Source organism: Dromiciops gliroides, chromosome 5 (genome assembly GCF_019393635.1).
Source record: "Dromiciops gliroides isolate mDroGli1 chromosome 5, mDroGli1.pri, whole genome shotgun sequence".
NCBI classification, from domain to species: Eukaryota; Metazoa; Chordata; class Mammalia; order Microbiotheria; family Microbiotheriidae; genus Dromiciops; species Dromiciops gliroides.
In genome coordinates this window covers 289816677-289841283 of record NC_057865.1, presented here as the reverse complement: position 1 = coordinate 289841283, position 24607 = coordinate 289816677, and the positions used below count along the sequence as shown (strand labels likewise).

At 52.8% G+C, this 24607-nt stretch overlaps 1 protein-coding gene across 4 annotated transcripts in view; it reads left to right on the top strand.

Annotated features, from left to right (window-relative positions):
* Positions 1-409: 409 nt before the first annotated feature.
* Positions 410-24607, top strand: part of PLA2G6 (phospholipase A2 group VI) — a 47582-nt gene continuing 23384 nt past the window's right edge. The window contains exons 1-2 of one of the 4 annotated variants that reach the window (XM_043966741.1): positions 410-537; positions 10465-10884. In XM_043966741.1, the coding sequence (XP_043822676.1) occupies positions 10586-10884 (299 nt within the window). In that variant the 5' untranslated portion in view covers positions 410-537; positions 10465-10585. Of the gene's footprint in view, positions 538-8639; positions 9001-10464; positions 10885-23190; positions 23212-24607 lie in introns of those variants that run through there. The other 3 variants (XM_043966742.1, XM_043966740.1, XM_043966743.1) reach the window with 3 other exon arrangements.

The following is a 24607-nucleotide window of genomic DNA, read 5'->3' as shown; positions in this document are numbered from 1 at the left end:
ACCGTTAATGTTTAACTCTATGATCCCACAAGAAACTCTTGATTCGAGCAGCTCAGCCCCTGACTTACAACTTTTAGTCTCGGAGGATTGTCTGGGGCTCCCCGGGTTGGGGGGAAGAGGGAGGGGAGGAAGGAGGGGAGGGGCATCCTGTCCCTTTAAGAGGGTGAGGCCTCCTACCCCTCATCAACACGTGGATTCCCAAGCCCTCATCCCCGCCTCTTCCGCCCGGCACTGACGTAGCCGCCCCGCTTCCGGTTGCGGCCTGTCTTACCTCCTCCCTCCCCGCGCCCTCTGATTGGGCGGTTACAAAAAAAATTTTTTAAAAGACTCCGGACCACCCACTTCCGGCCGTCCTCCCGCTTCCGGCCGCCCGCCCCCTGGCCCTCGAGCCCGAGTCACCGGGCTTCAGGAATCAGCCGAGGGGGAGGCGTGGCGTGGAGGAGCCTGTCCTGATTGGCGGAGGGAGGCGTGGGCCCCGTCACGTGAGAGGGAGCTCGTTTTGTTTGCGGAAGTGAGAAATCCTGAGCCAGGAAGGAGGTGAGTCAAGGCCCGGGCCAGACCGGCCCGCCCCTGCCCGCAGCTCCGTGGCCCTGGGAGGGAGGGACCGGCCGGCCCCGCCTCAGGCCCTCGTCCTTAAATCGTTCGGACCCCGCCCTCTCCGTCCTGTCCCCGCCGGTGCCCCGCCCCGCCCCTCTGTCCCCGCCCCTTTTGCCCCCCTTCCCCCTTCATCTTCCTCTTTCTCCATCCCCCTTCCCTACCATCCCCCTCTTTTGTCCATCCCTCTCCTCCTCCACCTCCATGCCTCCTCCACCATCCCCTCTCCCTCCATCCCCTCCATCCCTCTCCCCCTTCCCCCCCTTTCCCCTTCATCCCCCCATCCCTCTCTCCTTTCCCTTCCCCCTTATACCGCCGTCCCTTCCATCTATGAGAAGACCCTGGCCAGTCTCCCGCCTGTGGTACCCCCGGCCCCACCCTTGTAAAATGAGCGGAGGGGACTGGATGCCTTTCCCATCTCGAGGTTCCCTCCAGCGCCAAGGCCGTGATCCAAACCCCGGGCCTCATCCGTCCAGCCCTGCCTCTTCCCTTCATCCCCGCCTGCCTCCTCACCTGCCCATCCCTCCCAGATCCCCCCAGTGCCAGGCCCTGTCTTTTCACCAGGGACACAAAGGCAGAGACAGTGCCTGCCCTCAAGGCGCCTACACTCTTCTACATGTGCACATAGGCACTCACAGATCAACCAGCAAGTATTTATTAAGCACTTGGAATGTGCCAGGCCCTGGGGAGCCAGAGACCGAGACAAACAGCCCCTGTCCCCAAGGAGCCTCCATGTCCTCGTGCTTTTTGTTTTGGGGCCTGGGAAGGAAGGAACAGATCCGTCAGTCAGACGGCCAGAATGAAGGGCTGACTGTGTCAGGCCCGAGGTCAGCTGCTGAGTACAGGAGTACAAAGAGTGAAACAATGAAATGCTCAAGGAACTTGCCCTCTGGAGGAGGGGGCCCTAAGTGTGTGTGGATCCTTGTATCTGTGTGTGTCTGTCACCCAGGCCCTCTTAACCCCCACGCCGCCATTCTCTCCAGCCCTGCCTCTTACCACCTCCTCAAACGGGCCCTTCTGTGGACAGCTCCAATAGCCAAGGGGATTTTCCAACTTCCAACTTGCCCCATTTTGTCCGTTCCCTGCTTCCAGAACAATCCAGACCCAATGTAGGCCCAGGGCAGTGAAGTCATTTTCTTTTGTGGCGTGTCCTACCCCTCATACTCTTCCTAGTCTTTTTCTCCCATGCTCCCACAGTCTTCTTGTCAATCCTTCTTCTGTCCTTCCCATCCCCAGTCCATGACGTTTTCTTCCCTCCTTTCATCCTTCCCACTCCCTGTCCTCCCATTGTAGCCCCTCACTAGTGTTCCTCATCCATGTTCTCTTAGCCTGGGGAAAATGCCATGGGGCTGGTATCTGGAAACAGTGACTAGTCAGGTGGGGCCGGCCTTTCGGGGCAGGGCTCATGGGGAGGTGTCTCCTGGGTCCCTTGCCCTTGACACTGACCAGGAGTCACATCCTGTTCCTCAGGCTTAGGAGGATCCCTTACGTAATGCTGCCCTGAAGGATTCATCAACATTTAGGGCCCTTTTTTTCTTTCTAAGGGGACGGGGCATTGGCCTCTATGGGCTGTTAGTGGTTCGATGGGAGACATGTCAGTGTCCCGGGAAGGGATTTTTCTTTGCAGTTAAGCAGAGTGGTAGAACCGAGGCAAATGAGAAGAAAGCTGTGGAAGCCCATAAGGGGATGGCTCGGGGAGGGCAGAAAAAGCAGGGCAGGGCTAGGAGGGAGGCCTGGTTTCTTGCCATTCAGAGGCTCTTAGGACTTCTATTTAGAGTTGTAAAGAACCCGGGAGACCTTATCTGGCCCAGCCTCCTTCTATTACAGAGTTGGAAACTAAAGTTTGAAAACAATAGAATCACAGACTCTGAGGTGAAGGGGACCTTAGGTGTCCAGTCTCTGCCCAAGCTCTTTCCAAGTAGTATCATCACAGGAAACCTGTTGAGGTAGCTGCTGGCATCATGCCCATTTCACAGATGAGGGACTGAGGCAGACAGGTGAAGGGACTCACTCAGGGTCCCACAGCTAGTGAGTGTTTTGAGGCGGGGTCTTCCAGACTCCACGACCAGCACCGCACCCCCTGTGGGCCTCTCTGTGAACCCCCACCCACAGAAGCCTAGACAAGTGGCCCAGTCCCTGCAGCCTGGAATCTTGGCCCCAGTCTGTGTCTGTACCTGCTCAGTGAGCTGGAGAAGGTGTGAGGCGTCCTTATCAGCACCATCACCTGAAGGACGGCTTAGGGAGCCAGTACTTTCTGCGGTCTGGACCTGCTCATTTAAACATTGGCCAAGACCCCTCTTTGAAAAGCTCTGGGAAGGCAGAGCCGAGAGCACTGCAGGCCCTGCTATCACGAGGCAAAGGCAAGTGCACACATCTCCATGTTGGGGAGGAGACCGGAGTGATGGGAAGATTGGCCAACAGTCCTGCTCAACCTCCATTATTAGCGGGGGAGGCTTGCTGCGTCCAAGGCCCAAAGCAACAGAGCCACTTGACCACTGGGCGGCCCTTGACAGATTCACTTTTAGGGAGCTGAGAGGGATGAAAGACAGCCCTTATTTTGTGTTTCCTTTTGGTGGTGGGGGCCAGAGAAGGGCTGTCCCTCACAGATTAAACTGTCTGGGGGAGCTGCTGTCCATAGACTCCAGGCCCCTTGAGGGCAAGCACTGTTTAGTTTGTGCCTCCCCCACGCCTCCCAGTGCCTAGCCACATGGTGAGTGCTTGTGGAACTGAACCGAATTCATGGAATTATGGGGAAGCAGCTTGCTAGACTGACCAGAGCATGAAGGTGGAGGCAGAGGGCTCTGGTAGCAATCAGGTGCTGCCATTGCCACCTTGGTGGTGTCATCTCACTGGACCTCAGTTTCCCATCTCCTCAGACTTTCTGGTGGCTGGTGAGTTGCTCCGACGGGAGCTGTTTCTGGAGGAGTGTGTGGGGGTGTCAGAGGAGAGGTGAGGGGGACACCTCTCACGTGGGCAGCCTTGAAGGAGAAACAGGATGGGCAGGCCTAAGGTGATCAAAAACAGGATGAGAACTTGAATGTTGAAAAGGTGTGGTGAGCCAGAGCAACAGAAGTAGAATTTGTCCTCTGACCAGGGAAACAAATCCAGCGAATTTGAAACAATCAGGGTTCAGGCTCTTCAGTCCTTACCTTGAGCAAGTCCCTTCTCCTCCCTGGGTCTCAATTTCCTCGTCTGCAGAATAAGGGGATTAGATCAGTCAGGCCCTGCCACAGGGGCAGATAGCCAGGCCTTTGTGACCTTTGAGAGTGGCTGCTGCTAACACATGCCCTGGCAGCCAGCCCGGTGCTGAGCCTCCGCACCTTGCGAGGAGTTCTTGGGGCCCATCGTGCTCTGCCTGGCCCCCCCGAGCCAGCCGGAAGCCTCCCAGCTCCTTGGACGTGCCAGATCTTGGGCTTTCACTGACACGGCCTTCCAGGGCCCCAGGTCATTTCTGCATCTGGGTAAAGCTTTGCAGGAGGACTTTGGGAAGGGTGCTTCCCCCTGTGGGCCTCAGCTTGCTCCTCTGTGAAATGGGGGGAAGGTGTTGGACTTCATTGCCTCTAAGTTCCTTCCAGCCCTAAATCTAGGGGAGGAGAAGAGGGATAATCCAGGTCAAGTCAACAAGTACTTATTAGACAGAAGCTGTGTGCCAGGTAACGGGGACCAGGATGCCGAGCTTGTGCTGAGCAAGCCCTGGAGCTGAATGCTCTCTATAGCCCTGACTGGCTGGGTGGCCTTGAGGATGCGCGCCCCATGCCCTGTCCCAGCCTCCACTTGCTCATCTGGGATAGGAGGGGAATGGCTCTGCCAGCCATGAGGGCCCTTCCCATCTGAATTTGTGATCTGCGGTCTTTTGCTAATCTGGGAAGGCTAAGACGGGATCCCTTTCCTTCCCTCCCGGAAGAATGGGAGAGGAGGCGGCCGGCACTAAGGTCGCAGCTACATCAGAAAGCATTCAGTTGGTCCTTAAACAGGCCCGGGGGCTGTGCTCCCCTGCTGTCCTCATTCTACAGGCGAGCATGCTGCTCACTCAGTGTCTGAGGCAGGATTTTAGCCTCGGACCTCAGACTCCAGCTCCTGCTGACCCGCCTGTGAGTCTAACGGGAAACTCTTGTGGTAGCAACAGACTGTCTGGAGGCGTTAGAGAGGAGGGAGGGGAGAGGGGAAGAGAGAGAGCCAGAGAGATGGATGGGGAGAGATACACAGAGGACAGAGGAGGAGAGAGGGGGAGAAAGGAGGAGAAGTGGGAGATGGGGGGAGCGAGAAAGAAGAGAAAGAAAAGGGAGAGAAAAAGAGGGGAGAAGAAAGAAGAGAGAGAGAGATGGGAGACAGAGAAGAGGGGGGAGAAAGGGAGAGGAAGAGAGAAAGGAGAGAGGGACAGAGGGAGAGAGAAGGGGGAAGAAGGGAGAATGCATGTGGACTGGACCAGAGAATCACCCCATGCCACACTTGGAAGGGCCCTGCTTGGCCAGGGCATGCGAGCTGTCTGCAATACCAACCTCCCTCCGTTGCCAAAGGCTGCGTCCACAGACTGGACCTGGGGGCTAAGCAGCCTGCCTGCAGCCGGCGCGACTGCGGAGTTGGGTGCTCTGCAGCTGGCTGTGCTGGCGCCATCCATGTGACCTTCTGTTGTCTGAGGCAAGGGCACATTAGGTCAGATTTCCAAATGGGGCACTCCCGTATTAGGCCTCCCAGCATTATGCATGCGCTTTCCATTTGACCTGCTATCTGCTTCCTGTCCTGGGCACTTGTGTAATCTTGTCCTGCTGGTACCAGGCAGCTGTTGCCTTCCTCTCTGGAGGTCACAGGATTGAAGCCCTCTGAACTAGAAGGGACATTGGAGGGTGTCCAATCCAGCACTCTCATTTGATGGGGAGGAGACCAAATTGCAGCCCAGGTCCTCTTGATCCAGAATGTCGGACCCTTGCCACAGAATCACATGCTTGGAGTTTGTAGTGGTGTGACCAAGAGGCTTCTGAAGAGGGTTAATGAGGTACAAGTAACAAGAGTCCTTAGAGCTAAGCATTTCTGGTGTGAAGGTTTGCAACGCCCTAGATATTTGATTTTATCCTCACAATAGCCCTAGGAGGGATGGTAACATCTTTCCCATTTTACAGGCAAGGGAACTGAGGCAAACAGGTGCCAGTGATGTGCCCAGGCTCACACACCTAATAGGTGTCTGAGGCCAGATTTGAACTCATATTCTTCCTGGCTTCTGGTCTCCTGCTCTTTCCCCAGCATCACCGCTTCACTGCCTACCCGACCCCTTAGACAGGCAGACCTACTCCACATACACACATTGGAACTTAAGCACCAGAAACAGCAGAAGTGACCGTTTGTATTCTAAATAGATTGCATACTTGACCAAAGGCCAGTTTATAAAAGCTTTCTTTGCCTTTTGGGCAAACGTGGTGTCATGTGGACCAAGTCCAGCCTGCGTGGAGCCTCTTCTGGACTGTTGGGCAAAGTGAGATGTCCTGCTGAAGGTTCGACGTCAGTCCAGGGCCAGCGCCAGAGCTGTGACTGCAAGGACAGAAGGAATTCCGAGGAAATCCCTTTTTCCCATGCAGGTCAGCACCTTCTCTGGGCCTCGGAGAGTTGCCAGTGACTGGGCCTGGGTCACCCAGCCGGGCGCTATGACTGTCTGCATCAAAAGCCAGACTGGACCTTGCTCTAATGAGCTCCCAGACCTCCTCTGACCCAGACATGGACTGCCTCTCCAACACAGCTGAGCAGAATCAAATGACTGAAACTGAGAGAATTCACCCAGTGGCACCCCAAGGTCGTCTCAAGATGATGTCTGGAGCAGAGAGAAAACTCCCTGAATGCTGGGCCTCTGGGGGACAGCTGGAGTTTTTCTTCCCAAAGAGATATTTGGGTGCATGATTATCCTAAAGGATGGTTTCTCCACAAAGAGCTAATGTCATTGTAGACCACATGAAAAGAACAAAGGAACTCTCCTGTACTTGGTCCTGGTCAGGCATGTTAAAGGCTATAGTTGATCCCCATCTGTGACATTCCTTGTTCTAAGGCCCCTCCCATCTGTGACATTCCCTGTTCTAAGGCCCCTCCCATCTGTGACATTCCCTGTTCTAAGCTCCCTCCCAGCTCTGACCTTCCCTGTTCTAAGGCCCCTCCCAGCTCTGACCTTCCCTGTTCTAAGGCCCCTCCCAGCTCTGACCTTCCCTGTTCTAAGCTCCCTCCCAGCTCTGACCTTCCCTGTTCTAAGCTCCCTCCCACTTTGACATTCTCTATTTTCAGCCCTTCCCCAGCCCAGCCATTATAAAGCTTTCAGGTTCCCCTCAGGTCAGACAATCTGTGATTCTATAGACACCTTTCTGGACTGTTGTGTTCAACTTTTAAAAAGGTTGTTGGCCCCTGCACCAGCATGTGTGGAAGAGGCTGGTCAGGAGGATGGAGGAAGCTGGAGCCTCAGGGTTCTTGGAGGGCAGCACTGATGTAATCCCTGGGGAAGGGAAGCCTTGGGGGGACTTGAGGGCTGTCCTTAGATGTGGGAGGGGGCTGGGGCTTGTCACTTCCCTCCAGGGGGCAGAAGGAAGAGCGCGGCAGACTTTGGCTCCGTATAAAGACTGGCTTCCTTAACCACTGGATTTACCCAAGGGACTGAGCCACTTAGTGAGTCAGAAGGCTCACCTCGTGAGGTCAGGGAAGGCTTCCTGGGAACAGGGTAGATTTGAGGTGATTCTTGAAGAAAGGGGAGAAGGGACAAAAGGAAGGGTCCCCAAGAGAGAGGGCAGGGGCTGAAGTGACCAAAGGAGTCAGGTTGGGTGGCAGGCTGGACCACCTGGAGTGCAGATGACATGAGAAGGCTGGGCAGGGGAGTGGGAGCCATATTGTGGAAGGCCTTGAATGCTGGGTTGAGCAGCAGTTTACATTTTATTAAAAGGAAACCACTGGAGATTTAAGTAGAAGGATGAGGTCTGGAGGGGGGTTTAGAAGAGGAGGGCTTGCTTACCTTCTCCATTAGTGTGTGAGCCCCCTGGGCTCATAAATGCTTGTCGATTGACTGGGCCACCACTGAAGGGAGGCCCGAGGCCTCTGGTTCAGCCCCAGCCAAGTTCGGCCCATCTCTGCGCCTCAGGGGAGGGGATCTGGGTTAGTTACTCCCCAAACATTCAGCACCCAAGAGTAGACGACTGTCATCGTCACCGCCGTGTCATCATCACCTTCAGGAAGAAGTCTTTACTAAGTGTCTGTCTGCAGGGGCCCTTGGGGAGCTGCCGTTGGCAGGCCTGGTCTAGAGTCGATCAGACCGACATGGATATACCCCTAGAACACAGGCAGTGAGATAACACAGGATAGAGAGGCAGAGCAGACTGTGAACAGGTAAGCAGAAGTCATTGCATTCTTTCCAGGCCAAAGGTCAGAGAAGCTCAAGGCAGGGAGGATTATGGAGGGTCTCCTCGAACAGGGACAGAAATTGGGAGAGGTTATTATCATAGCTGTTAGTAAGAATCCCCCTATCGTTGGTTGGTTTAGCTTTCCACACAACACCCTCATGCTGTAGGGTTAGGGTCACCCCCATTTTGCAGATAAGGAAACCGGGGCTCAGAAATGTGGAATAACTGGCTTGCACACCCTCCTTCCTTTTGGGTTGGGGATGGAGCAGCATCTTTGGAGAGAGATGCCTTTCCCAATCCCTTCTGCCTGCAGGAGGCAGTGGGTGTGTGCCAGCCCTGGCTGGGGTCCAGCCAAGGCCCTGTGGCTAGCGCCTCCCTCGAGTACAGAGGTCTCTGTGTTTGTCAGAGCAGAGGTGGCCTGGACCCGGCCTCTGATTCTCACCTCACCTGCAGACTTTCTGATGAAGACAATCCCTTCAACAGAAACCACCTGCCCCCTCCCTGTGCTGCTGCCTCCGAGAGCCAGGGTGGGGGGTGGGGGTCTTGGTCAGTGGCAGAAAGGGGGTGAGAGGACGACAAGGCCCCTGGGGAAGTGCTCAGCCTCTTTGGGGGGGGGGAGAACCAGAAATCACATGATTTCTCTTTCCCTTATCTTCTCAGTGGGGGTGGCAGGACTCTCCAGGGAGTGCCTTTTCTTCTGTGAAGTGCCGTAGGAAGGACGTGCCAGGTCACTGAGGCTAACCAAAAAGCTCATCCAGTCATAGCCTATTCGAGGTGCATGGGACCATGCCTTGATTGTAGCAATCTCGACAGTGAGGTCCCCGGGGAAGAAAGTTGCCTGAGGTCACTCGGCACACAGGCCGATTGCAGAGCCAGGCCTAGCGCTGCAGCCTCCTGACTCACACGGTAACCCTCCGCTGCCCCGCCTCCCAGTCCCCGCACGAGCCCTAATATAAGAATCCGAGCTGGCTGGGCAAGCGTGGGTCGTCTGTCAGGCGACGTGCCCGTTCCAGCCGGGAAAAAGAGATTGGCGTTTGTCTGATCGGTGAGTCAAGGCCCCAGATCCGGTATGTAATAGCTTCAGCAGACAGAGAGACAGACAGAGGAAGCCTGAGAAGGGGTGCTTCCCTCCTTCCCCCTCAGTTTTATGGACGAGGAAACTGAGGCCCAAGAGGCTAAAGGACTTTGCTAGGGTCGCTCAGGCTGTAACAGCGTTGGCAGATGTCAGAGTGTGAGGTTCTGCCTGGTATAGGGTAATGTCACTAAATAAACATTGCCCTCTCCACAGCACCCCAACAAAGGGCTACTCCATCCCAGCTTAACAAAGGCTCCCAGTAATCTTGCAGTTGGGGGGAGGAGGGGAGTCCCACAACTGCGCTTTCTTCCCACTCCGTGCCTTTTTATTCCTTCACCTCCATGTCTGAGCGAGTCGACAGAGGAAAGCCTGGGGCCTTTGCCCTTGTCAGTCCCACTAGAAACCGATGCAACATCAGAGCTGGGAAGAACTTTAGAGATGATCTTGTCCATTTTCTAGATAAGGAAACAAAAGTCGAGGGAGGGTAGATCACTTATCGGGGCCAGACAGGGCTCCTCTGTCTCCCCAGTGCCTGCAGCCCAGGGTCCCTTTGCAGGGGAGGATGCTTTGTGGAAGTGGTCGGCTTTGAGGAGGTGGCCTTTGCCCAGCCCTCTGACCCTGTGTAGAGTAGAGGCCGTGGTCAGGCCTTTTTCTGGACTGTGAAGGGCTTGGGGAAGGAGGCACGAGGTAAGCAGGATGGCTCTTTGGAAGGCACTGGGTCCTATCTGGCTGAGCCAGCAGGCAGAGTTCGCCATACTCCAGTTAGCCCTCCCTTCCTCTTTAGAAGAGGGCAAGTAGGCTTGGTTGGCACTGGGGTCAAAGGAGACAGCACCCCTGGACGGGAGTCCGAGAACCTGGGCTCAAGGCCTAGTTCTTAACTAGCTGTGTGACCCTGGGCAAATCCCTTCCTTCCCTGGGTCTGTTTCCTCATCTCTGAGAGGGGGATTACAATAAAAGGGGGCAAGGGTACAGAATACCAGCTTGAGGCTGAGGTTATCCTAAAGGCGTAGAGCAAACGGCCACCTGTCCCGAGTGGCCTCTCCCTGGTGGTGAAGCCCCTTTCCCCAGGAATTTACTTCCTCGTGGCTTTTAGCATAGCCACCACAACGGAGGGGAGAGCACGCTTACTTGTCTCTGTTGGGGAAACTGAGGCAGAGGATGGGCTGTTGACTGGCTTCCCTTCACATAGTCTGTCAGCGCCAGAGCCAGGAGTGGACTCCCTGAGTCCTGGGGCCCGCTCCCCCGAGCCAGCTTGTGCCCGTCTTCTCAGTGCCCTCGTGGGGACCTTGCCGAAGCTTCTCGTGCCAACCTTCCTCTCAATGGTGTTTCTCTTTTCTCTCCCTCCTTTTCAGTGCCCTCTTGGGGACCTTGCCGAAGCTTCTCGTGCCAACCTTCCTCTCAATGGTGTTTCTCTTTTCTCTCCCTCCTTTTCAGTGCCCTCTTGGGGACCTTGCCGAAGCTCTTGAGGACTCCAGGGCCCAGTCTGGTGGCAGAAGGCCTGGTGGGGAGGAAGAGGGACGTCTGGGCAGAATTCCACAACGCTTGGTGAGGTGGGATGGGGGACCAAGCCCAGCTGACCACAGACCCCGTTTTCTTCCAGACGGAGGGAGAAGAAAGCAAGACCGACCCCCCCACTCCCGGGAGGATGCAATTCTTTGGCCGCCTGGTTAGCACAATTAGCAATGTCACCAACTTGTTTTCCAACCCATTTCGGGTGAAAGAAGTGTCCATGGCTGACTACAGAGCCTGTATCCAGCTCAGGGAGGAAGGACAGTTGATTTTGTTTAAGAACAGCACTCATCGCACGTGGGACTGCCTGCTGGTGAACCCCAGATCCCCGCAGAATGGATTCCGGTGGGTGGTAGGCCCCAGCTATTCTTCTCCTTTATTCCTGATGGTGGTGGCCAAAGGGAAGTGTGGGTGGTTTGGAGACCACCTCTCAGACAGGAAACAACTTGGAAACTCTTATAGCGTCACAGATCTAGTACTAGGTAGAGGCCATGTAGTCTAACCTCATTGTATAGTTGAGGACACGGAGGCCCAGGGAGAAGAAATGACTTCCCCAAGGTCACACAGCGGCAGGGCTAGGATTTGAATCCAGTCCTAAGTCCAGTGCTCTTTCCACTATACCACATTCCCATGTTCTGGCCCAAGAGGCAAGAACCATAGAGGAGAGAACAGTATATTGGGGGTCAAGAGACACTTTGGTTCAAATCTCAGCTCTTACTCACCTTCCGAGATACTCTGTTCTGAGCTCTTCTCTCCTGCATCATGGTGGCTGCTCAATCAAGTGTAATCCAGGCTGTAGCTCTTCTGCCCCTGAATTCCTGTAGGTATTTGGGGGTTATTCTCCTTTCCTTTGTGTGTGTCTTGGGCATCCCTGTTCTCATAACAGCTCTTTGTTTTTTTCTGTTAACTCATTCTTCTAGCCTTACTTCCTGGGACTTGGTGTCAGGGCCAGGCTTTGCATACTTTGGCTGTCTCAGCCTTGTATGGTCTTGGCCTTTCTTGTCAGGAGGTCCAGCAGCTTGGACTAGAGAGTCCTGCACTCTCCAGTTTGCTGCTTGGCATCAAACTTGTCCCTGTCTGGAGCTCTAGGAAACAACTGTTGGCCCTACTCCTGTCCGTAGGTGTGGGCAGTTCTGCAGGTGCAGACTGAGGCTGCCCCAGTCTTGTACCGGAGGTGGAGGTCAGATTTGCCCTAGCCTTGCTTCTCTCCCTGTGTCCCACACCAGGAGTTGAGTCCCTGATCTCTTCTCTTCTGAACCTGGCGTCTGGGACCAGGAACCCGGGCCATGCCTGTTCACGGCCTCTTTCCTTGTCCTGTGGGTCAAATTTGTGACTGTGGCCCATTTGGGCGGCTTGCTTGCTGTTCCACATATCCTGTATTTCATCTCTCCCCTCCATACCTTTGCTTAGGCTGTCCCTTTTGCCTGGTGTGCACTCCCTCCTCTCTGCCACATCATAGGTCACCTCAGGGCCTAGCTCCTAGCCGAGGCCTTTGCTGACTCCCCCCAACTTCTTAGGGGACCCGAGGAACAGGCTGTGGATGTGGGCATTGCTCAGTCCCGAGATCTCAAACTCCCATGGCGTGTTTGTGCTGTGTTATAGCCTGGATCTCTCTTGCTGCCACTGTGGTTGTCTGTGAAGATCTGCCTGTTACTCTGGCGGAACCAGGACTTTCATCAGCTTGGGGGCCCTTAAGTGGGCAGATTGCTCTCCCCTCCCCCGGGGGCTCGCATTTTACCATGCAGGGTAAGCTCCTCAAGAGCAGATTTCATTTTTGCCCAGCAGAGAACCTGGCGGGTAGTAGGCTCTTTTTTTTTTTTTTTTTGGCATAGTAGGCTCTTCATAAATGCTTGTGGTTGCTTTCCTGCCTGCTTGGGCCCTATCATGATGTGGTGGATTGGACAGAGGGCCAGCCCCAGTCAGCAAGATCTGGGTTTGAATGACCCCCTGTGACACGTGTCACTAGCACTTCACTTCTCAGTGTCCTGCCAGCTTGCTGAGTTTTAGACAGGCAGTTCACCTGTAGCAGTGCAGGGTATGTCTCCACACCCCAATCTGACTGAAAAAGAAATGTGCAGGGCCCTGTGCTAGCTGTGCGGTGGGGCTGCAAAGAGAGAGCCAAGACCACCACCCCTCCCTCATACCACCCTCAAGGAGGCTGCAGTCGTCTCCTGAGGAGAGGGGGGCCCAGCACATGGCACCAAGAAGGAAGCAGAAGGGGGGCGGCTAGGTGGCGCAGTGGATAAAGCACCAGCCCTGGATTCAGGAGTACCTGAGTTCAAATCTGGCCTCAGACACTTGACACTTACTAGCTGTGTGACCCTGGGCAAGTCACTTAACCCCCATTGCCCCGCAAAAAAAAAAAAAGGAAGCAGAAGGTCACCCCAGAAGCAGGCACCCCAGTAATCGTGGCTGTTAAGCAGGAAACAGAATTTCAGGTTTTAATTTCCCTGGCAGCTGACAAAAAGCAGACCCCTCAGGTCATAGAATTCTCACTGTTTAGTCCAGTAACATCATTAGAAGGGGGCCACTTCCCTTTAAGGCTTTTAGGTCTATAAAGCCTCCTTCTTACCACAGCCCTGAGAGAAAGGAGACACGAGTATCCCCAGTTTACAAATTGGGAAATTGAGGCTCGATTGGGTGAAGCAGCTCTCCAGAGCCAGGCACCTGGCAAGGACCAGAGTCAGGATCCAAGCCTGGGCCTCTCCTGACTCCTGGTGCAGGGCTCTTTCCGTGGCACCCTGCTGCCTTCCATTGGTGAATAGTTAACAAGAAGAATAGCTCCCAAATCTCTGATCGTCACAACCACCCTGTGAGTTTGGTGCTTTTATCATAGACATTCTCCCACCAGGGAAGTGGGGGACTGCTGGGCTTTGAGAGAGGAGATGCTGGACTCTAAGCCCTTATCGGACACTTAGTGTTGTATGACCAAAAGCTAGACTTGGGGAATCTGCCTGCTACCTTACTGCTGCAGAACCATTGACGGCCACCTCAGCCCTTCAGTAGTGACAGGGAAGTTGTTCATGGGATTGAATGCAGCATGTCTTAATTCCTTCTTTTAAAAGTTTTATGATTTTTTTGTTGTTGTCATATTGCCACAATTTTCCCCAATATCTCTTTCCTTTCTCCCTTTCCAGAGAGCCATCCCATATAACAAATTTTATTTTATCTTTTGGTGAGGCAATTGGGGTTAAGTGACTTGCCCAGGGTCACACAGCTAGTAAGTGTTAAGTGTCTGAGGCCAGATTTGAACTCAGATCCTCCTGACTCCAGGGCCAGTGCTCTATCTACTGTGTCACCTAGCTGCCCCCCCCAATTTTATTTTATTTTATTTTATTTTATTTTTTAAAAATTATTTTTCCAATTTTATTTTTTTAAAGAAAACTAAAGAAATATAAGAGGAAAAAACCAGCAAAACCAGTCAGTGTTTCCCCCAAAGTCTGAGAATCTGCGCCATATTTCATAACTGTGGATCCTCCCCATACCAATTCTACAGAGGAGCTTTCTCAGGGCTTTCTTTGGGCCAAGTGTGTTCTTTGTAATGTCGCAGCTTTTACTTTCAGTTGTTTTGTGTGTGGTGGTTGTTTCCATTTCCCTGGTTTTAGTCATGGGGCATGTTGTTTTCTTGGCTCTACTGACTTCACTCGGTATCGCTTCATAGAAGTCCTTTGGTGCTTCTCTGTATTCATCATTTTCCTTTACAGTCACAAACTACCCTAGGTTGAACCATTCTGGAGTCAGTCAGTGGGCCATTTCCGGGTCTTTGCTACCACAGAAAGTGCTGCTATAAATATTTTGATGTACGTGGGGGCTTCCAATTCCTTCTTGATTGTGGTATCATAAATCCACAGGCTCTTAGAGTTGGAAGGGATCCCTGAGGGTGTCAAATCTTTTGATCTCAGGATCCCTTTACACTCTTAAAAATTATTGAGGACCCCCCACTCCAAAGAGCTTTTGTTTATGTGGGTTATATCTATTGATATTTACCACATTAGAAATGAAAGCGTCTTGGCATTATTATCAAAAGAGTTTTGACCCTGAAGACCCCTGAAAGAGTCTCCATGACACCCTGCCCCTTGCTGAGAGGGATGTAGGCATATGGGCAAAGGTGTAAGATGGCAGAATACACAGCACAGTGGGCGGTCCTCCAGATCAGGAGTCGGTAGGCTTTGGCCACTGAATCACCCATTCTGTGCCCATGGCCTCTCTCACAGAGCCCCTGGAAGACTCAGTTAAGACTCTGATAAGCCTGGGCTCTTCCCAGAATGCCCCCAAACATGCATCTCTGACCATGGCTGTCCCCTGCACAGTGGTTACTGTGGGAAGCTGTGTGTGCATTCACTCGGGTGGACTGGGCCTAGGGAACAGACTTTAGAATTTCCATTGGAGGGAGAGGGCTAGGAGGGCCAGACCTGTGATTCCATGGGTACAGGGCACTCCATGGGAGGAAACTCTCTCCACTGATGCAGATTACTCCCCCTCCCTACTCTGCACCTTGGAGGCTCAGAGCTGCAAAGGGGCACCAAGAGTGTCAGACCTGCCAGCGTGTGTCTGAGTTGGCAGAGACCCGAACCCAGGGTTTCCCAACTCTGAGGCTGGCTCTCTGTTCTCTGTGTTGCACGGCCTCTCTGACTCTCTTCAGTGACCTCAGTGGCTAGGGCTGATTTTCAGAACTAGTCAGAACTTGGCTGGCACCAAGGCTGGTGAATTTGGTGAAAGGTCTTAAGGAAACAGCCTCAGGTTGGCAGGGAGTCAGCGAGGAGTGGGAGAGTGTAGGGGTGTAGGAAAGTGTGTGAAAGGGGGACTGTTCCAGTTTCACTTGTGAGCTGGCTCTGAAGCGTCTGCTCAGAGAGGACCTTGGGAAACACTGGGAGCAAGGTTGGCCTCCTCGGGGTGGCCCAAGGAGGTGGGTCGGAGAGCCCTGGCAGCTCTGGGCAGCCATATTCCAAGGGCCTTCCCAGCTCCAGCTTTCTGTGGTTCTGCTTTGAACGGGATGACGCCCACAAGCACCCCCAAGTATTTGTTGAATGAACGACACACTTGCTAAGCTGGCCTCCTGCTCCTCACTTCAGAGCCACATCTCAGAGCCTCTTCTGATTAAGGGGAGGCAGAGATGTCTTGGTCCCCGCTCAGTTTCCATTCTCATCGGCAGAGCTCCCAACTTAATGGAGGAGACCGCGTGCCAACACCGAGCACAGACAGGACTGCGGGTGGGATTAATTGGAGAGAAGCAACAGAGGGAGAGCACGAGAATTCCAGGGGCTGGAAAAGGCTTCTCATGGCAGGCAGGATTTTAGCTGGGACTTAGAGGAAGCTGGGGGGGAGGGAAAGAGCATTCTAGACTGGGGGGGGGGGGGCGGGGGGGGGGGCAGCCAGGAAAATCGCCTGGGAAATGGAGGCTTGTATGTGAGGAGGAGCAGGAAGACCAGCATCGCTGGTGTGTGGGGCATGTCGGAGTGAATGAGGTGCAAGGAGACTGGGGGGGGAGGGACAAGCTTACGAAGGACCCTGTCCACTAAACAGGGCATGTCATATTTCCTGGGGGTGACGGAACCATTGGGGTTTAGTGAGGAGGGGCTGTCATGGCCGGACCTGTGTCTTAGGGAACTCCCTTTATCGGCCAAATGGAAGATGGCTGGAGTCGGGAGAAACTTGAGGAAGACTGACACAGGTGAAGACACTCCCAGCAAGCCTAAAAAACAGCAGGTTTAAAGAAACAAAACAAGAAGAGGAGGAATCACTAGTGCGGTGGATGGCTGACAGACTCAGGCTCCAGCAAGAACATGGTGGGCTAGAACATTGGGCTGAATCCAGTCAAGGAGCTTGGGTTCTAAGAGTAAGTCATGGGCAGCTAGGTGGTGCAGTGGTTAGAGCACTGGCCCTGAATTCAGGAGGACCTGAGTTCAAATTTGACCTCAGACACTTGACACTCACTAGCTATATGACCTCGGGCAAGTCACTTAACCCTCATTGCCCCACAAAAAAAAAAAGGAAATAAAGAAATAATGCATATAAAACTATATATATATATAAAAGAGTCAGTCATGGGCAGCTAGGTGGTGCAGTAGGTAAAGCACTGGCCCTGGATTCAGGAGTACCTGAGTTCAAATCTGGCCTCAGACACTTAACACTTACTAGCCGTGTGACCCTGGGCAAGTCACTTAACCCCAATTGCCCCCCCCCCAAAAAAGTCAATCATAGGAACGGGCTGGGGGAGATGTGACTGGAGGACGGTTCTTGACCAAAGATCTGGGAGGGTCGATTGGATGGCAGGGAGGGACTTGTGCCATCATCTGCTAAGGGATTGCTGGCCTCCAGGCTCTCCTCCACCCATGCGCCAGACTAAGGCTGTTCCTGGAGAAGGTAGCCACAGCCAGAATGCCACCAGGGCAGAGCCCCCACTGCTCACCAGCATGCGTTATACACGCCAATCAGACGACACAGAGTCCATCCCCAGCCCCCAGGCCTGGCCTGCTGTCCCTTCCCCCTTTCGGAGCCCCCCCTACCCCCAAGAAGCTCTTACAGGCACTGAATATAGATTTTGTATCTATCCTGTACTGACCTGTCTGTGAGCACACGGTGACCCTGGGCAGAACAGATACCTCCTGAGGGCAGGCTTTTGTATGGTTTCCCCGGCACCTAACATGTCCAGGGAACACTGAGGAAGCCAGTTTGGCTGTCAAGAAGAGTTTCTGGCACACAGTAGGTGCTTATCAGTGAACACTCTTTGATTGCATATGGTGTAGCAGGCCAAAAACCTGTGGGATTTAGGCTGCCGAGGAGCCAGAGTGCAGAAGGCGACTGGTCCCTCTGGCCTCTGCCCTGACCAGGCCACAGCTGGGTATCAGCTTCACTTCTGAGTACCATGTTTGAGGAAGAACATTGCTAGATTGGATCCTGTCCAAAGGAGGGTGTTCAGGAAGCGTGAAAACATTCCCCGTGCTCCCCTCAGACGAAGGAGCTGGAAATGTTTGATCTGAGGAAAAGGTGGGGGGGCGTGAGAGAAGACCAGATATTGAAGGGCCATCGCCTTGTGGAAGGGTCCCTTTGGGTTTTCTCATCTTGATCTTACAAGATGGCGCTAGGGCCCGCTAGGGGGTGGGCCTTGCAGTGAGGCCTCTTCCCCCTCTAGGTAGCCACAAGTTTCTTAATGATTAGGATGACCCAGAACGATCTGTTCTGATGGCTTCCTGTTGCCGTGGCCTCATCTTTCTTGACCTCTTCAGCTCTGGACAGTTGGTCCCCCTTCTCCTTAATACAATCTCCTTCCTGGGTGTTTGTGACCCTGTCTTGCTTCTCTTCCTCCCTGTCGATCACCATCCTTCTGAATCTCCTAAGCCCATCCCCCTCCACGCCCAGCCCCTGTTCTCCAGGGCTCCGTCCAGGGTCCTGTCCTTTTTCCTCTCTGGTCTCTTGGTCATCCCACCAGCTCCTGTGGGTTCAGCTATGCAGCCGACTCCCAAGCCAAGGTATTTGCCCTCCTGAAATCTCCCAGAGTGTCTCCCACTGCCTGCTGGGCATTTCTGCTTAAATGCCTCAGGCTGCGGGGTCCAAGGCTCCAGCATTCTTGGACCAAAGCTCCCTTCAAGACTCATATCCAGTCAGTCACCTCCGGACCATTCTTAGACCTGTCTTTATTCTCTTCTCCCCCTCCCCTCCAGCCTCCTTAGTCTGTGGCAGGAACCTCTTAATTGGTCTTCCCAAATAATCCAGTCTCTCCTCACGCTTGACAAATTGATTTTCCTTTTTGGGAGGATTTTATTTATTTATTATTTACCCAGTTCATCATCTCTTCTTCCCATCCCCCTAGCCCCAGATGACCAATTTTTTAAATATCACATTGATCTTCTGAAGCTCAGACTGGGTCAGACTCCTCTGCCCAGGAAGCTGTCTTCAGCGGCAAATACAAACTCATCTGTTTGGTATTGAAAGCCCTTCACAATCCGGCTGCCACTACACCTCACAGCCGGCCGGGAGCTGCCGTCCATGCTGCCAGGGAGCGGGTCATCAAGACTCTGAGTCCAGCTCTGAATGCAGGCAGGCCAGACTCATACCTGGAAGGACCTGCTCATGGAGCTCCTATTCTGTAGACAGTGAGGTTCAGGACTGAGGTGTGATGTGAAGGGTCTCTGGCCTCCCTTTTGAATGTGAATTATGGGGGTGTGGCAACAGGAGAAGAAAAGCCTTGGTATTTTCTCTTATCTGAGGTGGAGGCCTAGGGACAGCCTTGATGTGAGCAGGGCTGGGGCCCGCAAGATGATAGCAGATGGCTAAGGAACCTTGGTTCCTGAAGCCCGGGCCTTGGGCTGGGGCTATTTGCATTATGATAATGCCAGTATTCTTGTTCCTGACATGAATTAATAATTGACTTCTGTTTGATAAGACCAGACAGCACCTCGATGACATCCCATCGAAGTACAGCCTGATGGATGCCGCACATGGGTGTTAGGCGCCTCTGTGGGAGTGGGGCATGTTCCAGGCAGAGTTATGGGGAGAGAATTCCTGCCTTCAATGACCTTCCAGCCTGGAAGGAGAGACGACCAGCCGGAGCTGTGTGATAGGCCCTTCTGGAGTACTGGGGGCCTACCCTGAGACACGAGGAAGTAACCAATGTACCAGTCCTTATCGTTTTGAGAAGTGAAAGGCCATCTTGGGAAGTGTGGGTGACAGCCAAGAGGGAGCGGCGGTGGGGAAGTGATGATAGTGAGGACAGCGGAAGCCTGGGAGACAGATCACCCTTCCCTCCATAGAGCATGCTCAGCGGTATCCTTCCTGCTTCTGGTGACCACGTGGTACTTTGGGGCCTGCTTCTCCCCAGGTGCTGCCCTAGCACTGAAAGGACCTTTAGTATGATGCCGTAAACTCTCAATGTTTCCTTGCTCATTTCCTCTTTGTGGGGGGGGCCGTCTCCAGGTGTCCTGATCTATATCCTACACTGGACCCAGATGGCTCCAGAAGAGAGAGTGAAGCTAGTGACTGTACAGCCCGGCCTCATTTAAGGCCAGTTCACTTGCAAGTCAAGACATCACCTTCCTGATGTCATGGTCCTCTTCAAGAATGAAGAACAGGGGCAGCTAGGTGGCGCAGTGGATAGAGCACTGGCCTTGGATTCAGAAGGACCTGAGTTCAAATCCAGCCTCAGACACTTAACACTTACTAGCTGTGTGACCCTGGGCAAGTCACTTAACCCCAATTGCCTCACCAAAAAAAAAAAAAGAATGAAGGAAAAACAAATCGGTAAGTAGTAGTAGCTGCCCCACTGGGGACCCAGCTAGCCAGTTCCAGTCAGGCAATGCTGCTATTTCCTTCTTTCCTTTCTCCCTTCCTCCGTCCCTTCCTTCTTTTCTTCCTTCCTCCCTCCCTTCTTTCCTTCCTCCCTCCCTTCTTTCCTTCCTCCCTCCCTTCCTTCCTTCCTTCCTTCCTTCCTTCCTTCCTTCCTTCCTTCCTTCCTTCCTTCCTTCCTTCCTTCCTTCCTTCCTTCCTTCCTTCCTTCCTTCCCCTCCCTCTGTCCACATAGGGAATCATACCCTTACCTGTAAGTACTCTGTCCAAAGGAATATAAATTGCGATCACTGAAACCTCACAAGATATCTTAGGGTTTACGGGCTAGATTTCTCTTTTTTCCTCTTCCCTACTTATTTAGTCTATCATTTTTTCTGCTCCAATTCAGTTTTCTCCAAACATCTGTCACATCTAACTTCTTTTTTTGTTTGTTTTTTGGTGGTGCAATTGGGGTTAAGTGACTTGCCTAGGGTCACACAGCTAGTAAGCGTCAAGTGTCTGAGGCCGGATTTGAACTCAGGTCCTCCTGAATCCAGGGCCGGTGCTTTATCCACTGCACCACCTAGCTGCCCCTTCATCTATCATTTATTTGTTTGTTTTTTGCGGGGCAATGGGGGTTAAGTGACTTGCCCAGGGTCACACAGCTAGTAAGTGTCAAGTGTCTGAGGCCGGATTTGAACTCAGGTCCTCCTGAATCCAGGGCCGGTGCTTTATCCACTGTACCACCTAGCTCCCCCTAGTCTATCATTTAAAAAAACTATTCCTTACACCCAAATGACTCTGGCTTTCACTGATTGGCCACAATAGCTCCCAGGCCAAGCCTCACCTGATCATTGTTTGGGTTTTGATGGCTCAGAGTGGGTGTAAATAGCAATTATTTCTGTTTTGTCTGGAAACTCTGAGGATCTTCCCCTCTCAGACTGATTTTTTTTTTTGACTAAGTAAAAGAGTCCATTTCTTGGCCTCATTTCTTACTTAGCCTTAATCACTGAATGCATGTTGCTTCAGACAAACTCAGACCTGGGAAAGACCTGAGCTTCGGAAGGCCAAGGTCTCTCACTGCAACTGGGACCGTCTCCAGTCATCTTGGTCTCTATCTTGCTACTGGACCCAAGTGGCTCTAGAGGAGAGAGTGAGGCTGGCGACTGCATAGCCCTGCCTCCCTTCAGTCCCGTTCACTTTCAAATCAAGGCATCACCTTCCTGTAGTCATGGTCCTCTTTGCACATGAAGGATAAACAGCAGCAGCAGCAACAACAACCCTGTGCCAAGGGCAGCGAGGTGGCACTATAGTGGAGGGGGCGCCAGACCTGGCGAGGAAGACTCATCTTCCTAAATTCAGATTTGGCCTCAGACACTTCCTGGGTGACTGACCTTGGGCAAGTCACTTCACCCTCTTTGCCTCAGTTTTCTCATCTGTAAAATGAGTCTCTTCGCCAAGAAAACCCCAAATGAGATCACAAGGAGTCAGACACAACTGAACAACCCTGTGCATGCAAAGACAAAGTGGAAAGAGGGCCTGCCCACAAAGAGCCTTTGTTCTTGTGTTGGGGAGACAGTGTGTGCACATGTAATCCCTCGTGCACAATCCATCCAGGTTCCGTGGAATGGTGCTTTGGTCACATTGGGGGCAGCAGCATTCTTCCTGGGACTGCCAAGGAAGGTGTTGGCAGGCGATCAAGACCAAGGCCTGGAGCTGATGGCCCATGGGCCCTTTGCCCAGTGGGCAGAATCAGAGCCCGATGGATCAGGTCGGCGTAGCCCTGCCGAGGTGCACCAGGCTGCCCCATCCTGAGCCCCACCACACACTGGCAAGCACAGAGGAATTCCTCCTTACGTCATCCATACCCCACATTTCCTTCCAGTTCTGACATATACTAGTAGCCCTGCGAGTCTGGGCCATTCCCTTACCCGCTCTTTGAGTCACTGTCTACATCTAAAATTGACATCATCATTAGAAAACCACATGATATGATGTAGACATCGATTTACTAGGAGTCGAAATAGGACTTCCATCCCTGGGGGGAAAGTCTCAAACATGTTGTCAAAGGGGTGACTTATGAGAGAAGTGGTTGTCGCTCCCAGAAAACTAGCATGACTTGGTCAGGAACTGATTGTACCAGTCTGGCCCCATTTCCTTTTCTGACAGCTCCCAGAGGGCCGTGGTTGCCATACATGTATGTGTCTGAGTTGGGTAGAGGCCAGAGGGAAGACTCCCTCCCCTGAGGTGGGTAGTGTAGTGGGTGGAGCACCAAGCCTGAAGGCAGGAAGTTCTGAGTTCAAATTTGGCCTCTGGCACTTTCTAGCTGTATGACTCCATGCAAGTTGCTTACCTCTGTCTGCCTCAGTTTCCTCATCTGTAAAATGGAAGTAATAATAGCATCTGCCTTGCAGGGTTATTTTGAGGATAAAGTGAGATATTTGTAAAGAACTCAGCACAGAGCTTGGCACATAGTAGGTCCTATATAAATGGCAGCAGCTGCTGCTGCTACTACTAGTACTACCTAGTGCTAACTACCACTACTACTTACTACTACTTCCCTCCTCCTCCTCCTCCTTCTACCACCACCACCGCTACTACCACTACCACCACTACTACCACTGCCACTGCCACTACTGAATCTGTTGGGGATACTTCATTTTAAGAGGCCCGCTAACAAATGGGGAGGGGTCTTTCATAGGAGCTTTCCCAAGACAGATGGTTGAATAAGAGACAATAGGGGAGAGTGGACAGGGCCTGTTCATTCCTTGGGAAGCGTCCCAGGTGTCAGATGCCTCTGGGCAAGCCCCTTCCTATCTCGGCACAGTAGACAACTCTCTGAGACTCCAGGTTTCCAAGAAAGGGTTGGCTACCTGCACTGGTAAAGGGAGTTCCTCTTCTGGGAGTGCCCCATAGCTGTGAAATCCCATGTCCAGTCCACATGGCCTGCCTCAGTGAGCTCCCTTTTGGGGCAGTGGTAGCAGCAGCAGCAACTCACACTTGGCCTATGCACAACAGTCCCCAGTTTACAAACAGGGGTGTCCTGTGTGTTCATACTGAAAAGCTGTGGAAGTCTTAGCTGACCACAGGGCCAACTGAGCCAGTGTCTTGATTTAGGACTGACCTGCTGGTCTGCATCAGTGGTAGTGGTTGGGGAAGAATGGATTTTCCTGGTTGGATTTCTAGACTGACCCACCCAACCCAGAAGGTTTCTGAAGTATGGAGCCATTCCACCTATCCCTAACTATCATTTAAAATGTTTCTGTGATCAAAAAGCATCGTGTTCCTAGGGATCTTGGGAACCCATCTCCTCCCCAGATCAGAGGCTGACCGAAGACTTCCGTCGCCCCTGGCTGAATCTGAGCTGCTGTTTAGAGTGGAGATAGCCCTGGCTCTCCCAGGTTCTGGAAGGTATCTGCAAGAGGCATGTTAGCCTCCCAGCTGTTTGAATTGGAGAACAGGAGGAAGTTGTGAGATTGGGATGAAGTGGGAGACAAAGTGGCCCTGTGACTACTCTGTCTCATCCTCCACTGAACTTGCAGTCAGCTCAAAGCCCAGATCTTTTCCATCTTTTCTTGTTCCCTGGTTTGCATGTTGGGTGTTCTGAGAGTTCATAGTATCGATACTGATGAAAGCAAGGCCACAGGACACAGTCGGGATTCCTGCCTGGGGAGGATGCCCTAGATCCATGCGGCTTCTTCATTCTGCTCCTTCCTCAGCCTCTCAGAGCAGACTGACGAGCTTGCCCCTCTAGCTCACACACACCGCCGGTGTATAAGAACACTTCTTCCTGCCTGATGGTGGCATGGCAGAGGGGTGCAAAGGAAAGTGGGAATGAGTAAATGGACCCCAAAGAGCTTCGTCATCCTCTCCTTGTCGGCGTTTCAGAATCTCTGGTTTTGTAGGTGCAGTCGCTGCTCTCCAGAGCAGGCTGATGGGAAGCCTCCTGGGCCTTAATGGACAGTTTAGCGGACATCTCTGGCTGCCTGCTGGTGCTTAGCACCAGCTGTGCTTTGTTCAAAGACTTTCCAGCCAGAGGTTGTGCTTCTGGAGCCCAGTCGCTGCCATATGGTCACATTGAGGCACGGGAGGAATTTGAGAAGAGATAAGGACCCTCTCCCCTGAGTTATCCCGGGGCCTTTCCAGAGCAGTGTGGTTGTAGGGGTCTGCTACAGACCAGCCAGACTGAAGAGGGAGTTAGAGAGTGAGGCTGTGGCAGGGTGGGACTTCAGTAAATAGAGGACTCATCGGGGAGTCAGGAGAACCCGAGTTCAAATCCTGACTCAGACCCGGGGCAAGGCACTTAATCTCTCCCTGCCTCAGTTTCCTTATCTGTAAAATGGAGAAAACAGCATCTCCCTCATGAGGTGGGGAGATGGGTATGAGGATCAAACAAGGTAATACATGTAAAAGGCTTTGGAAGCCTTCAAGCCCTATAGAAATCCTAGTAATTATTACTCTCATCATGTTAAAAGAAAAAGATCAAGAAAATATTTTTAGGTTAGAGTTAGTACAGGAAGGGCCTTGAATGATAACCGGAATAGTTTGTGTTTTCTGCTAGAGGCAATAGAGAGCCACGGAAGGTTCTTCAGTGAGGCAGTCTTGTCAGGCCTGTGCTGCAGGAAAATGATGTCGGCATTTGGACAGACAAGGCAGGGAGACCTTATCTAGTTTCTCCTTTTGTCTAGGGGGACTCTATGGGTCTTCCCTGTCTCAACAGCCCTGATAATAGCTGGGGTTCATGGCACAGCACGTGTTCTCTCATTTCATCCTCACAATACTCCTGGGAAGGCAGTGCTATTATTCC